General features: G+C 38.9%; 1 protein-coding gene across 1 annotated transcript; it reads left to right on the top strand.

Annotated features, from left to right (window-relative positions):
- The first annotated feature begins 1,698 nt into the window (after nucleotides 1-1,698).
- Nucleotides 1,699-15,609, top strand: foxk1 (forkhead box K1). Its single transcript, XM_079264391.1, has 9 exons — nucleotides 1,699-3,123; nucleotides 6,556-6,771; nucleotides 9,987-10,185; nucleotides 10,306-10,452; nucleotides 10,644-10,837; nucleotides 11,089-11,261; nucleotides 11,386-11,643; nucleotides 12,729-12,902; nucleotides 13,653-15,609. The coding sequence occupies exons 1-9, from the start codon at nucleotides 2,678-2,680 to the stop codon at nucleotides 13,883-13,885; spliced, it is 2,040 nt and encodes a 679-aa protein (XP_079120517.1). The 5' UTR covers nucleotides 1,699-2,677; the 3' UTR covers nucleotides 13,886-15,609.
- The last annotated feature ends 1,955 nt before the right edge of the window (nucleotides 15,610-17,564 follow it).

The following is a 17,564-nucleotide window of genomic DNA, read 5'->3' as shown; positions in this document are numbered from 1 at the left end:
CTAAACGTCTTAAATGGTCAAACAGCGCCCTCCTGTGGCCGCTCAGCTTCTGTTCACTAAACCCGAACATAATCCTGATCTTTCTCAGATCCATTATCCAGATTTTCAACCTTCTTGTTCTTTCCACGTTTATAAACAGAGGGTAAAGATAAAAAAAAAAAAAAAAAAGAATTAAAAAAAAAAGAAGGTGGGTAAACCAGTGCAGACACAGTTTGAACTTAAGGCACAGATCATTTGCTGAATATTTTTAGAATTTGCTAAATTATTCATTTGGAATAATTATGGGAGATAATCAGAAATCATATTCTTTCCAAAAATGTTTAAAGATTTAGGCAATTTTGCTGGAAATGTGGATATGTAATCCACGAAAGACATAAGAAAGGAGCCCGCAGATAGAAAAAGAAACATCTTAAGCCTTAAAGTGCAACTAAATGCAAATTCCATCTTCAAGGTGTGAAATGTGTAGCCGATCAACCTGGACCTACAAAATGTGGCGTTCAGGGAAGAAAACATCCGGCCATGCTGACTGCAAAAATATTCCAGTCTGCTTTGTGACTGACTGCACATTTCTGAGTATGCTGCCAACATTATACTAGTTTCTGAGGTGCATTTATTTGGCACGTATTGTCTCTTCAAAAACACACAATGCAGACCTGTAAATCATTAAATACACACTTCACGCTTAGGGAGGCCACTGAATTTAAGACAGTTTAACTCATTATTGTCCATCAACTATTTTATTACATTTCAAAGTGTTACTTTTGCTGTGGCTGTTTCAAACACTACCGGTACTTCTTTTATATACTTTGTGCAGCATGCTGAAGTGTTTGTTTAAACTTTGCTGTATAAACAAACTGCATACCTCCTCCAAATCTCCACCCAGGTAACTAGTTCAAAATATACCAAGTAGTTCATATGAGAAAAATGAAGTGAAATAATTTTGTTTTTATTAAAAGATTCATGCTTCTATTATGAAGATGTTGTCGTTCATGTAGGATATTCATGCTTGATTTTGTGAAAATGATCTTGTGTTTATAAGGCACACAAACATTAGAAAAGATCCTATAGTTCTACATGTGTCCAGTCTGGGGACATGTCCATCAGTATTGAAAAAATCTTTAACTTATGTTTGCTTCCATAAGCTAACAAACACAACAGATTCAAAATAATAGTATCCACATGTGATGGAAATGCAGATTCAATGATTTAATGAAAGTTTTGCATGAACAGAAAAAGATTGTGGACATGGTTTTCATTAATACATATTCTTACTTTTTAAGACCAGAAATAAAGACAGTCAACTTTTTTTTAGCAGCATTGTTAGATTATTATGAAAGATTAAGTAAACAAAGTTGTTCATCCTAAATATGTGGTCCAAGATGCGATGATGTGAAGGAGACTCTTATTTGGCTTAACCAACAAAACAGATCCATGATAGACAGATTTTTTTTATGAAAAGCTCATTTAATATAGTGGAACTAAAAGGCTACCAAGCTCAGCAATAACAAACCCTGACAAAGGCCTTTTCTTGACAAAAAAAAACTTTCCAGAAAGTGTAAAAAATATCAACCATTTTGGCAATTTTCCCTTAAAATGCAAGCTAAATACAAAGCATGAACTTTGCTAGAAAAATAACTAAAATGAAATACTTTACTAACACCAGAATATTTAAAAGAAAAACAAATGCAGATGAAAATCCAAAATATTCCCCATCATCTGTCTGTCACACTGTATAGACTGGGAACAGCTGCCATTAATGGAACTGGGCCAGAGATATTAAACAATAACGATTCTTCTTTTGATAAATGTGGCAGAACTACTTCTGAATGTAAAGAATTGGCTCTGACTATCATGTTCATGTGATGTGAGGATCGTAGATTGTATGAGAATCCAACAGTAAGATGAAAAGGCAGGAGACGGGAACAAAATTTAATGAAAACTAAACCAAAAGACTGACATTGTGGACACAGGACGGATGATCTGGCTGACACCTGGTGTAAATGGAAGACAACAAATGAGAAACAGATGGAATGGGTTAGGCAGGTACATTAATGAACAGGAAACAAAACTGACTAAAACTCAACAAAAACTACAAAATAAAATGGGGAGAACTAAAAATGAAAAGACTAAAATAAATCACACGCTCTTAGCTGAAGCCATACTATGATGGGGCTTCACAGAACAGATGCATAATGGCCAAAAACATTCAGGAGCAAACCTGCATCTTTGGGCAGATAAATGTTGTATTTTTTTGGCAAAATTGTCACATGGTCTCATCTCACTTCAGCATGATTGTCATTCACTGAAGACAAAATTAAAAGCAAAACAATGTGCGAACAGCTGAAGGCATCTACAATAAACACCTGACAAAGCAACTCAGTGCAAGAAAATCAGCATTTAGTGATCTCAGTGAGTGCTTCATGTAGCATAGGAAAAATGTACAAATCTAATGCATGATTATCGCCGTAGCTTCTGGCAGTTCCTGCTTCTTACGAAGACAGTTTGAACGCAACATCAGTCCTGTTCCTCGGGACTCCGCTCCTGTTCTTTCATTCAGCCGACAGGACTCCATGTTGTTCCGCGAGCCACGGAGCGAACAAGTGCCCTGGCCGAAAACTCTCACGTTGCAACTCTGTGTCTCAAGTCAATTGTGAGTCTGTTGATCCCCATAAAGAAGATGGCAGACTACCGGGACGACACCGGAGCGCGAGCTCTGCTTGCTCTCCAGTCGGCGCCATGCAGCCCCGTGCGCGTCGCGGTGACCTCTCACACCTATCACCAGCCCTCGCTCGCCCTCCTGGGTCCTCCGCTGATGGAAGCCCGCGCCGATGCCGGCATTCTTCCTGCGCGACTGTCCTCTACTCATCTGCAGGCCCTGGCCAGGCTCGAGGGCCGGGACTTTGAGTTTGTCATGCGCCAGCGGACAGTCACCATAGGCCGGAACTCGTCTCACGGCTCAGTGGATATCAACATGGGTCACTCGAGCTTCATTTCACGGAGACACCTGCAGATCACCTACGATGAGGCTACTGGCTTCTCGCTGCGATGCCTGGGTAAAAACGGCGTGTTCGTCGACGGAGTCTTCCAGCGGAGAGGGGCGCCGCCGCTGCCGCTGCCCCGGGAGTGAGTGCACACACTTAGCATAGCTGCCTGATGGCAACTCGTTACACAAACTTTGCATTGCTTCTCAAACTTTCATGTTAATTTTATCCACTGACTTAAAATGGACATGCAGCATTGAACAGATGCCAGGATGTGTGTGTATATATATATATATATATATATATATATATATATATATATATATATAAAATCCTATTTCAGTCTATTATGCCTCGTGTTACACTTAAAAAAAAACAAAAAAACTTTGAGTCGACTGTTATCTTAAACAAAAACATTGTGCAGTTTTTGACGTAGCTAAAATACCCAGAGTAGCTCTGTTGAGTATTTTTATTATATAAAGTTTTGACTGTAATAAAGTTGAAACGTATTTCCAAAACTACCTCCACATTTCTGTCATGTCCCCCTATCATAGCAATACGAGGTGATTCTTTAACTTATATATGTTTAACATGGGTATTTTAGCATATTAACATTGAATATGTTTTAATGAAAAATACTTTGGCAGTATTCCTCATATATTTAATTGGAGGCCAATTAAATCTGTTGCACATTTTCACCCCACAAAACCAGTGAATCAGCCTGGCTAGTTTTAGCACGTAGCAACTTAGCATAGTTTTCGCTTGGCCGGGCCTACTGACAGTCACTGTTCAAGGTGGTTAGCAAATGTTTTGAAAAAAGGACGCTGTTGTTAGGCATTCACACAAACAACAGCATATTGAAAGGATTCAGGTGTGCAAAGTCTTTATTTTAAACGAATGGCTTATAGCAGCTGATCAACACCGCTTGTCATTTCAGCAGTTTTCAGGGCGATTATGCTAGCTGCATGTTAGCTGCGTGGCTTGTTAGTCAACGTGTCACCGTCTCAAAAACATTAATGTAAACAAACGCACCCCCGTCAACTCCTCTCACGTGTCTTGTTGTAGGATGCATGCTTGCTTACTGTGACTGAAAGTTACATAGTTGGTGTTGTTGTATTAAGAAAATATTTAGTTTTACTATTATTAAATGTAGTTTAACCTTCACAGTAGTTGGCTTGTTAAAGTCTTTTCCTTTTAATATAATTGTTTTGCACAAGTAGCGTTAGAAGTCGAAACATTTGACTTTGTGTGCGACCGTGTTAATAAATCACAATGCGGAGTGGAGGAGGAGCGCGTGTCTGTGTTGGGGAGGGCTTGTCTGATTGGCTGTTGGGATTGTTTGGGGGGCGTGTCCGTGATCAAACAGGAATTGGATTGCTTCTGCAAAAGCACATGGAGTAAACACAAAACCATATCAACCACAGCCATCTTTGTGAAGAGTTCACACATGGCAGATGACCCTTGCCTTGTAATGCGGACTGTACATATTTTCTGATAGAAAAAGAAAAGTTTGTGATATACATTCAACAAATGAAACTGATGTAATCCTTCCCTTCCTCCCCAGCCTATTCCTCTGCATCCTGACAGGAAGACAAAAACAATGTCAAAATGATGTGTAACACAGTTGAGTACATACCACAATGCGAAATGGATAGGCACAAAAACAAGCACATTTTAATGTAAGCAAACAAAACAAACAAAATATTTTTTAAAAAGAACCATTTATATATATATATATATATATATATATATATATATATATATATATATATAATTTTTTTTTATTATTATTATTATTTTTAGAAACACATGTCTATGCAGTGCTGTGCTTGCTCAAAACTCATATGAATAAAGACACCATATATGTTATTGCTGCTTTTATCTACCATCTGAGTACATAGCTTAACCCACAGTAGCATATTATTGTGTCTCCACCTGTGGGAGGGGGCTTTGCGCTTTTCATGTGACTATGTCATGGAATGCAGGCTTACATCTGGTCAGATCAAACTAATGAACCTTTGTCCATGTGTCTCGCAGTATCTCATGCTTGTTTTATCCAGGGTTTATTGAATTGTCACGTGATTTGCTTCAACACAGCAGTGGCATTTTCTTTCCTGCTCAGGCATTAAGCTGAAGCTGCTGAGGGAAAGAAGCTGAAAATACTTATTGTATGCTGAAGTCTCTCCTGGCTCAGCTGTGGGATCCTGCTGTGTCCACATGCCACTTTTTTTCTGTCCCCTACGGTGTTCTTCGTGCCTCGACACTTTGTTGTTCAGGATGTCTTGCTACAGACAGAGACAGCTGGAAGCAGTGTGTTCATGGATCCAGTTTTGGACTGACAGCTGCAGTAATTTAGCAGACAAAATGCAGTTTGAATATTTACTTGTTTTCATCACAGCTTCGTAAAACCTGATGATGTCTTTGGGATCAGTTTCTGCCTTGAAGATACAAACTTTATACCGGGGAAAATGCTGTACAGTGGTTGTCGTCTCATAGTGGAAAGACAGGGTTGTCTGTAGATCCGCTGAAAAAAATGAAAGAGGGTAATTATGGGCTGTTATAGTGTAAAACGTTTAACAAATCACTTGAATTGACATTTATTTCCAAGGAGATTGTTCAGGTTTAGGCTTGGTGTGTGTGACTATTTTCTTCCTTTTATTTAACTAGATAAAAAAAGAAACGACTCATTAAGTTATAAAACTCTTTTTCAAGAGTGACCTGGCCACAAAGGCGGCACAACCACAAGTTTACACTGCAAAGATTTTCATTTTTTGTGGGACATTTGTCCAGACTTGCTGTAAGCAGAAAAAAGGAAAGGCTGGCCAACAGGTTTTGTGTGTATTGTGCCTCAGTCAAGTTATTAACCACACAAACAGCTTAGACACTGTTTACATTATAAACAAGCCCATGTATCTACATAGAAGGTATACACATCTAAATTGTCAAATTTGCTCCACAAGTTGTACTAAAAACCACATAAACATGAGTTGTAATATGTAAAATGCTGTCAGCTGCTGTCCTCTCGGTTTTTCTCAGCAAAGGGGGTTTTTAGTTGTCATGATGTTGTAAAGGTTAATATTTTTACTTTCCATGACACTTTAAAGGTGGAGTATGTAAGATTTTCAATATTTTCAAAATAAATTAACTAATAAAATAACTACAATCATAATTAGAAAGTTTTTTGAACATGTAGATTCCAGTCTGTTTATATTTGATGCGTTATTAAATTACAAGTGTAATTAATGACAAAAAGCAAATTTTTTTTACTGGTAGGCAAACATTTAAGAAAGGTCTTTGTCATTAACCAAACTTGTAATTTAATAACACATCAAATATGGACAGATTGGAACCTGCATGTTTCTAATTATGATTGCAGTTATTTTTTAGTTAATTTTTTTTTAAATATTGAAAATCTTACATACTCCACCTTTAAGACAAGATGCTTTATAATCTAAAGGCAAACTTCTGTAACATGTGATAAGAAGCTCCTGAATAGTTACTTTCCATATATGTTTATGCTCTGAGTTATTGTAGTTACGCTCTTCTGTCCTCTCTCTGCTGTCCTGCACTATAGGTGTGTGTTTCGTTTTCCCAGTACTGTAATCAAGATACAGTTTATGTCGCTCCTGGACATTGAACAGCACAGAGAGAAAGAGCAACCCTCTCCTCCTCCTCGTCCTCTTCTGCCCCACATTTCGCCTCTTAAAATCAGCATTCCCACAGCACAGCAGCATGAAGAGCTCATGAGGACGTTCGGCTCTCCACTGCCTTCACCCACCGGCACCATCAGGTAACCCAGTAAACCACTGCACTGTGTAATATCTGCTAAACACATTTTTAGTTGTCTGTTTTATTCCTTTTTTTTTTTTTTTTTTTTACCAGATAAGTTCAGCAATAAGCATTAATGTATTATTTGGTTGATTATACAGTTGTATAACTGTTTAGGAAAATCAAACTTTGGCTAAATAAAAAAAATTAAAAGAAAATAAATTTTGTGTTTAGTTTTATGAAAAAGTGGAAGCAATTTTTCCATCTCCTCCATATTGAAGAATTCTCTTCATTTCTTGGATTTATGTAGCATTTAAATAACTGCATTCTGGCTGAGACAAGAAGCTCTCCTGGTACATTCACGTTGTGGATCTTTGATGCGCAAATCAAAAGATTTATCAACAACTTGGACGTAAATTTGTTTTCACTTGAACTGAGTGTTGTAGTATAAAAATTAATTGTATTGATGAGATTTTAGTGGTAGCAAATATCTTCAGGTGAATTAAAATCTCTATAAACTCAATTCAAGACATATTTTGGTGAATGTTAACAAGAAACATGTTAAATGAGAAGAATGTTTTCCTCTCAGCTGAATGTTTTCCTCTCAGCTGTCACTTAGAGAACAACAAGGAAGGAGAGTGTAATAAGGTTTATCCTCACATTAAATTTCACACTCATAGTGATGAGAAGGAGACAGTTTTTTGTGGTCCTTTTAAGTAAATGTTTACTCCAGAACTAGACTGGTAACCCATTAACAAATCATCCATTTTTATGAATGCGTCGTTTCTGCATAACATAATGGGATTATTCATCAAGTGCGTTGGGGCTGTCAGAGTGTATCAGCTACACAGCTTCTCACTTGTCTTTGCTTTTTACTGATGACAAGCTTTGAAACAAAAAGCTTGAGCGCTTATTCAGCTTATTGCAGCTTATCCTTTCTGAGTGAAGGTGTACTTAAATGGTCCTGTCAGGTAGTACTTTGCTTGAGAAGGAAACCTGCAGTCTGATGAACTGTGAAAGCAGTTTCAAAATCTCTGCTCTATATGTGTATGCAGCATGTGTCACTGTTTAGTGTTGCCTTGTGCGCCCTCTGCTGGTGGTTGTATGTCCTTGCTGCATGCATCCCCACCAATGTCAGCTTGTGTGTGCATGCCTTATAAGGGATGGCTGCCGCTTCGGGGTGTGTGATTGGCCATTGGGCAGATTGTTTTGCCTGTAGGCCATTTTTTTCATCCATTTGCGGTTTCCTTTTCAGCCCCCCCACCCCGAACCACAACCACCCTCTTACTCAGCTCTCAGCTCCTGTTCTCTTGCACGTGGACACACAACAGACACGGAGTAAAGACACTTACACATGCAACACTCTCTGCAACACTTTCACTGTGGCCTTTTTCGGGCAGTTAGTTGTGCCACTGTCCTCATCATTACCCTCAAGCAGTATATAGAACGGAAGAGCATTGTGAAACTAGAAAATCACTCGGGGAGCACAGACCTCAGCCAAGCAGCTAATTTCCACCCATGTTGTGATTTCCAGCCTATGTTATAGTCCTGCGTTCATTTTACACATGTACACTATTAGATTCCTAGATTCAGTAATAATGAATCTGCAGTGTCTTGGTTATATTGTGGTATTTGTTGCATGTTTATATCTAAAATTTGTCATCTTGCAGTGATAAAAATACCCCTATTTTTTTCCCATTCTGGATCATAGTATTTAGCAGTGATGTAGATCTATCTTTGACATCTTGCTAAATCTGATTGGATGCTTCTTTTAATTTTTGGGCCAAGCATCCTGATCATTTGTTGTGGAGGTACATGCATATATACTGAAAGTGGCCTTTTTACTCAATGAAAATGAATGCTGCAAAATATTCCCGGATCCAGATGATGATCCAGATCACTCCCTAAATTAAATGGAATTAAAATTAGACCAAGACCCACTCAAAAAAAATGAAAATCTGTCCAGTCCAGACAGATAAACACCAGAAAATGCATAATGTCCTTGCTGGAGGTAAAAACATGTACTCCAACTTAAAGCACCACCATTGTCTCTTCTCAGGGTGGTAGGACTCCCTTTTCCTGTTTGGTAACTTAAGTGAACTGTAAAATAATAACATTCTTCTTCCTAGTCTGCGTACTTGAACTACAGGACAGTGTGCATAGGCAGAGAGGGTGAAATGGTTGTTTTTTTTTATCAGGGAAAAGCAAAGATAACCATTTTTATAGTTTTATTACATGGAGTTGTACATTAACTTGCTCTTTAAATGTTCCTTTGCAAGAAAAGATGATTACCCTTAATCTTAATTCATTTTTTAAGTTTCCAACCATTATGAAAACAGAGCCTACAGACCCCCTCCCCTCCTGCCAACAACTACAAACATACTGTATTCTCTCCCTCTCTGTGTTTGTCTTGCTCACACTGTATGTGTGGTGCTCTGTTGCCAGAAGCAAATCAAAGCTTACAGATTCTCCCAGAAACCAGTGTTTACTTTACTAACAGCAGCAGGTGTGTGTGTTATATAATCTGTGACTGGGTTTTCCCTGTACCGTCTCTCCACAACAGTAGATAAAACCTAGTTAATAATGAACATATTAGTGTTTTTGTTCATTTTTGAGTGTTTTGCGTTGCCTTTATGTTTTGATAATAAAGATTTGATTTAAAGTGAGCTGCAGATCATAAAGAAGACATCTTAGGGTGGCCACACTGCTACTGTTCCCAGTCAGTGTTTCAGACTTGACTTCTGTTGCTCTGTCTTTTCTGAAAATAATACTTGCTGCAGTTGTGCTGGATGACGTAAAAGACATAGTGGGGCGAGATGTAAATAAATAAAAACAAAAAAATAAAACCTTTTGTGTAGATTGTTTCAGTTTCTAGGCATGTCCACGTAACTCCCTGCAGGAAGGTGATGCAGTGACAGAACTCCATTGGAAAGTCTTTATGCTTTCACCCGTGGTTGTCAGTGTGTGTTCACACACGCTCTGTCCAAAGGTTACAGCTCCAAAACATCCTGAACACAGCAAAATAAGTATTTACCTGGTACATGAGGGCAAGGGGACGTTTATGTAGCTGTACCGCCACTCTTCTTGTAGCGCATGTTAAATGATTTTGAGAGAAGACTTGATTTTTTAGACAGAAATGGTCCCAGCAAAGACAGACATTTGTGGGAGCAGATCAGACAGAAGTATCCTCAAATAACAACTTTTAACATAACATAAGACCTGTCCTCTCTTCTCCAGTGTTCCTAACTCATGTCCAGCCAGTCCACGAGGGGCGGGGTCATCGGGGTATCGCTACGGACGCAATGTGACCTCCGACCTCCAGTTAGCAGCTGAATATGCTGCCAAAGCTGTTTCTGAGCAGAGACGAAGTCTTGCTGAGCAGAGGGGAGGGGGCAGTGAACAGCGAGGGGAGTCAGCGGGAGGGGACAGCCCCAAGGTAAAGACCAGAAATAACGCTGTCCTTAACTCGGTTATTTCTGGTAAGAAATGACCAGATCACTTTCAACGTTACGACGTCTTTTCCAGTATGAATTTCTGGTGTGTTTTGTCTTGTTAGGATGAGTCCAAGCCCCCGTATTCCTACGCACAGCTGATCGTCCAAGCTATCTCTTCTGCCCCAGACAAGCAGCTGACTCTCAGTGGCATTTACGCCCACATCACCAAACACTACCCATACTACCGCACTGCAGACAAGGGCTGGCAGGTAGATCCTCCTATCTTTTCCTTAAAAGCCAGCATTAAGCACTGTCCAACTTTATTACAATAAATTGGGAAGAAATACAGTCATGCTATGTTTTTTTGTTCCTCAGGCAGATCAGATTTGACGACTGATGCTCTGCGTCAAAGTAAAATGTCCAATTTGACCACATGTCTTTTATTCTTCTATTTCTCCAGAACTCAATCAGACACAATCTGTCTCTCAATCGCTACTTTCTGAAAGTGGCCCGCTCTCAGGATGAACCTGGAAAAGGAAGCTTTTGGCGTCTTGATTCTGCGTCTGAAACCAAGCTGGTGGAGCAAGCTTTCAGGAAAAGACGGCAAAGAGGGGTGGCTTGCTTTAGGACGCCATTTGGGCCCTTATCATCAAGGTACGACCTTCAGTTGGACACTTGTGGCTGTCAGTGGAAACACATACACACACAAACACACACACAAGACATGGTTAACTTTCTCTTCCCTCTCTCTGCTTCTCATCCTGCTGTCTTTTGATTGGACAGAACAAAGTAAGTCTGTTTTGGAGGTTATGTGATTCAGCTGAAGACACCGGCAGCGAGGAGTTCTGCTCACAAGAAGTCCGTTGAGTAGTTAATCGTTCTCTTCACCTTATTTTGTCATTCAGGAGTGCCCCTGCATCCCCAACCCATCAGGGACTTCTTTCTCCTCCATCCAGCGGGCTGCAGACTCCTGAGTGTCTGAGCAGGGAGGGCTCGCCTATCCCTCATGACCACCATGAACAGCTGGCCAGTAAATTGGCGTCTGTACCTGAGTATAGATATTCTCAGAGCGCTCCAGGTGAGCATGCATGCAGCACAGTCATCAGGTCAAAATAAATCTGAAAGAAACAGCTTTAAATTGTTCGATATGTGTTATGGTACTAAATAGGGGAACTTGTGTTCGTGTGTGTGTGTGTGTGTAGGCTCTCCAGTCAGTGCTCAGCCTGTCATCATGGCTGCTCCCCCTCACACAACAGTCCTGAACTCCGGCCCAGGGAAAGCCCTTGCTTTAGTTGCAGGCGGTGGTGGCCAAATCCAACCCATACATGTGCTCCAAACCAGTCCTCAGTCCGCTGTCACCATGGTACGGGTGGTAACCAGTGTCCCTCCTTCTTCCAACCCTCAAAATGGGTACACCACCCCTGCTGTTGGAGGAATAGAGGTCAACAGTGATTTTAGAGGTACAGCTATGGGAGTCTATTTTAGAATTGTTTCCTATATTATGCAACCATTTAAAACTTAATACATAAATAATGTGGTGTCCTTAGCTGTCGGTGGTGGGCTTGTAACCCTCTGCTCAGACACGTTTTTTCGCATTTTAAAGACATGCCAAAACGTAGGTTCTTCATTTTATTGTTTTGTAAGAGCAGACTTTTTTTTTTTTTTTAAATGTGTCTTAGTAGGTTGAGTAGAAAGATAATAAACTTTTCTTTGACTTGAATTTAATGTAAATAGGTGACTTATTGAACATTTTATTGTTAGATTTCCAGTGCTAGAGGGAGAATATGGTTAATGGTTTTATTTGGAATTTTAAATGATAGCAAAAATATTAGAAATAGATTTTATCTTCTGTCAATCATGATTCATTGAAACCAAAGTGGGATCTGACAAAATAAAATAGCCTGGTCTGAACTGGAAAAATGTGACTCTGGGACCAAAAGGAAAAAATAGCTGTTAGTGCTTCTTCATGAAAGACAGCTTCAATTCACACTTTTCCTGCTCAGATGCAAGCAGTGGTTGCAGCGCCCTCTGCTGGTCATGCTTAAAGCTGCCCTTTTAGAATTACTCCAGATGTTTGCTGTTGGCGTCATGTCGTCACGACTTTCAGGCACATCTCTGTAAATAAAATCTGTTAAATTCTCTGATCATGCTACACATATTGGCCATTGTGAAAAACCTCACAGGAAGTGGAACTTTGAATAAGATTTTGCTTATTTCTATAGATTCAGACAGATTTTCTACAGCTTCTGAAAAGAAAGAGCTTTATTTCTAAATCTAATAAAAAAAAAAGAAAAAAAAAGTGTGTTTTATTTGATGTAACGTTTTGGATTATGAATGCTATTTTTCTTTGCTTAGATGCGAGGAGAAAAGTGTAAATTGGTATTTTATATATTATTTTACAAATGTCTGACCTTTACATCAGTTGTCCCTTTGATAACATAACTTTGCTAAGTTAACTATGAAATTTTCATTAATGTTCACCTATTTTTATTTTTGGTAAATTAATAGTTGCACTCTTTGGTTAAATTGTATGTTTCTGTCTCAGATGCCCAGTTGCACAGAGAGCGTGTGATCCAGACTGTTGACAGTGCAGTGCAGGGTTGGGAAGGACGCCACCTGACCCCAGGTTTACACCAACTTCCTATCCGCCCCATCACCCAGAATGGCAAACATACCAGTGCTGTCGTTTCCGCAGCAACCAACCTTGCTAATACATCTGGTAGGATTTCTATTTATTTGTTTTTCTCTCCTGAACTTCACTAATATTGTATATTAATCAGATTATAACTTTGATACAACTGTGTTTTTAGAAGTTTTCATATATGCAGCAGACTGTCCGAAACAGCTTTATCTCATAAAGCAACTTCTGGTTTGTTTGCAGGATTGATGGAATAAATCCAGCTTTACTTTTTTTTAGTTTGTTTTTGTAAAAGATTTCACCTGCTTGTAGTAAATATTAAAGAAAATGTAACAATGGCATAGCAAGGTGCAGAGGATCTCCAGCCTGACCCATCATCACAGGCAACAACTGATGGTCCTCTGTTCATCCATTCACCTCAGCTCTTTCTGTGATGTCATAGCTGGGTGTCTCAATACTAGAGGCAGGCTGAAGAACAAGCTATGAAATAATACAAACAGATTAAGTAAACACATTTACTAAAATAAACACACCAAGACAGCCAACATGTAGGGTTAGCAAACCATCACTGCATTGGACTCAACTCAGCATTATTTATAAAGCTCTTTTAAAACAATCACAGTTGAAACAAGGTGCTATACATAATCGGCTAACGCAACACAAGAGAATAAAACAATTAAATGGGAGATCAATAATACAAAATAAAAATAAATAAATGAATACAAAACAAAATGACTTTCAACAAGTGGGTTTATATTTTACTTCCACCAGACTTATCTTAGCAGCTGAAGTCTTAACCTGCTCTTTCTTTCTTTCTTATTTTCTCACAAGGGATGAATAGCCCTTTGCAGATCTTGGCTGCTCAGGCCTCCAGCTCTCCCCCAGTGCTGGTGAGCAGACAGCCCAGTGCAGACACCTCAGTTGGGCAACCAGGCGAGCCACAGGCCAAGCGACCTAAGATGGAGGATGAAGGAGGGACTGAATCTGCTCACCATCAAATCACACCTGCTCAGCAGCCTGTCATTGTTGCCATTACATCACAAACCCATGACCCTAGGCAATAAAATCCAGGGCCTCCCACAAGGTATCCAGTGGACTGTCTTTTAGTCATCCCCTCAGTGCTTTGCCTTTGACACAAATTGGATGTGATTGTAGCCAATATGGCTATGAAATGTGCGGGCAGTCTTATCAGCATGCATTTAAAATGTCAAGAACATACGTGTTGGTAAGAACTAGATGAAAACAGGCAGATGCGAATTAGTTTAAAAAAAAAAAAAAAAAAAGGCAAGTGAACCTGTTTCTCTGATGTCAAAGTAAGGACAGTCCAGATTTTTATGCATATAAAAGTGATTTCAGCACTACGTTTACCATGTGAATGTTGGATCAATCTCTTATACAAATTACTTGTTGATGGATGCGATGCACCACATACCATCACACTCAGGCCAAAGACCTCACTTTTACTGCTATTCTGATTAGCCACTACCCGACTTAGAAGGATTGTGAGCTGAGACTTGTGAGGCCTGTGGAAGGAAACTGTGATAATTAGCTGATAAAACGTTTGTGGATAAAAAGTGAGAGGAGTTGGCAGCATATACCCCGACCAGGCTTACAAGTCCTGGGAGACTGTTTAGAATATGATTGTATTTTCAGAAAAGGATATTTTTGGATTTTTAAAATGAGACAGAAAAAAATTATATAAACATGTTTTCTTATAAAAGACAGACCAAGACCAGAATGTAAGACATCTCTTACCTTTTCTATAAAGCACGAAAGTAAAGCATATTGTTTTTGAAGGGCAGATCTTAGTAAAACCAGGAATGAGAAAGCAGCGGTTTGCTTCAGCTCAGTTACCAGTGTGAAGCTCCTTCAATTCAGAATGATCTTAGAGAAAGGAGAGCGTTGCTGTGCAGGCAAACTGTGGAATAGACTGAAGTGGAGCGAACCTAACACAGACAAACTGATTGTTTTCTTTTGTTATTTTTTTTGTTGTATGTTTCAGTAGTGGTATAAGGACAAGTGAAACAGCCTGTGCTTACGGTTTTGTCTTAGCACAGAGAAGCATTATTGTAAGAATCCTTAAAGCCTTAAAAATTTCTACATTTTTGTCTTTTAATCTTTAGCTTTTTATTTTAGATTAACATTGCGCTTTAACAGTACAAAATCAGCAACACTACGGTGGCGACAGCTATGCTGCACCAGTGAACATGTATCAGTTTTACCACGAGAAGGGCGGGACCAACTCATGACCACATATTTCAACTGATCTGTAAAGTATTTTTTTCATTCTCTATGGTACTTTAGTTACTTCTGTTAGCTTACCACTCTTTTGCTTTCATGTACCCCTCATTAACAATGTTTGGGTTTTGTTTTTCCTCCGTCTACCTCTTTTCCCCTCCTCAGTGACTAGTCCTTGCGGTTTCCAGAGGCACCAAGCTGTTCCTGTGACAGACACTGCCTTGATTAGATGTTCTTTGGCACTTTCTCCCCCGCTCTCTCATATTCTCACACTGCCTTTAGCATTTCTCAATGCCCCCCCCCCCCCCCCCCGCCCCCCCTCACAGGCTTCATTTTAGCTGGTAATCAGGCAAAAGATATGTGATTATTGTTGCACATTAGTAAGAAAAAAAAAACTAAAAAACAATGATTGTATGCTGCTCTATCTGCTAAATGACAAAGCTATTTAGTTGGGTTTTTTTTCTTATTTTGGAAAAGATTTGAAAATATTTTGCTATATGTAAAAAAAAATAAAACGGCTTGTCATCAATACGTAAACATTCTGGAAATAGAGAGGTATATGTATTTTTAAATGTTCTGTTTTTGTGATTAGTTCAAATGTGTAGCAGAAATTAAAATTCATCATTGACTAAAAGTTGTATTTTTGTCTCCTATGTGAAAAGTGGTTGTTACATTAGGTTTCATCTGAGGAGAAAAGCAAGTTTCAGTATCCAACAAACTTTATTCTGAAGTACCATCATCTTCAACAGTATAAATAATGAGTGGAGACATGCATGAGATCAGATGTTACACAAACTTCTCACAAAAGTGAAATGGTATTGCAAAGAAATAAGCAGAATCCAAAGCAGAGAAGAAAACATGGACAATCTCTCATTTTAATCAATTTCAAATTCAATTGGCAAATTTCTTGTTTGCACTGTTGCAGATCTGAGGGAGTTGGTTGTGAATCAATAGATGATCCATTAATTGAAAGAATGACTGGAAAATGATTAAAATAAATTATAGCTCCATGCAGGTAATTCAGGATGTCAACCAGATCCAGTCGAGGCTAGAACTATGCATTTAAAAGGTAATCTGTTATGCTACTTTTCAAAGCTGACCTTCACAGAGGTGGTGCAGCCGCATTACAGTGAAACTAAAAATGCCTGGTAGCCATGCAGATGTGCTCTCCTATTAGCCACATTTTAAGATTTCTGCCTCTACCCAGCCTGGTGGAAGAAGAATGTTTAGTTTGGCATCACATAATCCTGTCACCACTGACAGTCTAACCAGCTGGTGTCTTGTCACCACACTGACATTAGCATGGTAGTAATTGGCCTGGCATTGTCGTTGCAGAATTTGAGTATTTCCTCATGAAAAGATTATTTTTCTTTTTTCTGAATGCTTTTGGAAAGTTAGTTTCATTTCTTTGTTGTTACTGAATGGAGGAAGCTTTTGACCCATAGTCATTTCAGTTCTCTTCCCTTTTTCCAACTGTTTAAAATGATCGTGTCAGCTTTTTATATATATATATATATATATATATATGTATATATATAACAAACCATCTCTGTCTGTCCATATTCTCTGGGTGCTCTATCCACATCAGATCTTTTAAGACTAAATTCAATCCTCTGCACTTGGTTGGAGGTAGAAATCTCTTTAAAATCAGTTTAAAGCTGAGCAATCTGCATAGCTAGATGGAAAAACTTTTTCAGTTTAGATGGGCGAAATATTAAAGCAGTGTGTAAAACCAAAAACCCTCTGTATAAAAAGGTGATGTACATTTCCTCACAGCACAAAGCCACATTCATAAAACCTAAAATACATCATTTAAGAAAAAGTACACAACTCACATCCTTATCATTCAAGAAAATACTTTCCATCAGTAGGTTTTAATGTTTTCTGCATGAATAAATTTCAGGACAAAAATCAAAAGAAATTGTTCCCAAATCATTTCCTTTTGAATCTTCAAACATGAAAGGGTCCAAATATTTACAGCTGTTTACACCCCTGTTTATACACACTAGGACTGAGCATTTGAAACATGTCACGATGTGGCAGCATCTGCACATCAAGTCCATCTTTGTCACTGACAGTAAACTCCAGTGGGTGATTTAAATGAATTAAAATTCATGAGTTTGCTTCATCTTTTTCAGTCAACTAACCCTTACAAAAGACCACATTCAGTTGCAAAAGTTTAATAGGAGAAGTAGATGTTGGTGGTATTCTGGGTGTTGCCAACAAACAGGTTTATAAAATATTCTGCTCCAAAAGCGTAGTGTAACATCCACAGAGACTGCTTGGTTCGGTCAGAAAATGCTTTGAGTTTGGTAGTTTGCTCTCCATGCTATTGAAATCTAGACTTAAAGATATCAAATGGGTGGTTAGGAAAAAAAAAAAACAGATTGAGGAGTTGACAGAGGAGAATCTACTGTGCTTCAGGTGACATCAGACTGCATATAAGTCGATTGGCTCTCAAATGCTGATTACTTCGGCAACTTTCCTCCCAGTAGATCCCTTCCA

The sequence above is a fragment of the Telmatherina bonti genome (assembly GCF_933228915.1).
Source record: "Telmatherina bonti genome assembly, chromosome: 3".
Lineage (NCBI taxonomy): Eukaryota > Metazoa > Chordata > Actinopteri > Atheriniformes > Telmatherinidae > Telmatherina > Telmatherina bonti.
The sequence above is the reverse complement of the archived record's forward strand: the minus strand, read 5'-3'. Positions and strand labels throughout refer to the sequence as shown.

Coding starts and splice junctions, on each gene's coding strand:
- foxk1 (XM_079264391.1), top strand. CDS start 2,678: ATGGCAGACTACCGGGACGACACCGGAGCGCGAGCTCTGCTTGCTCTC. Junction 11,644..12,728: donor GGTCAACAGTGATTTTAGAG/GTACAGCTATGG, acceptor TTTCTGTCTCAG/ATGCCCAGTTGCACAGAGAG. Junction 12,903..13,652: donor CAACCTTGCTAATACATCTG/GTAGGATTTCTA, acceptor TTTTCTCACAAG/GGATGAATAGCCCTTTGCAG.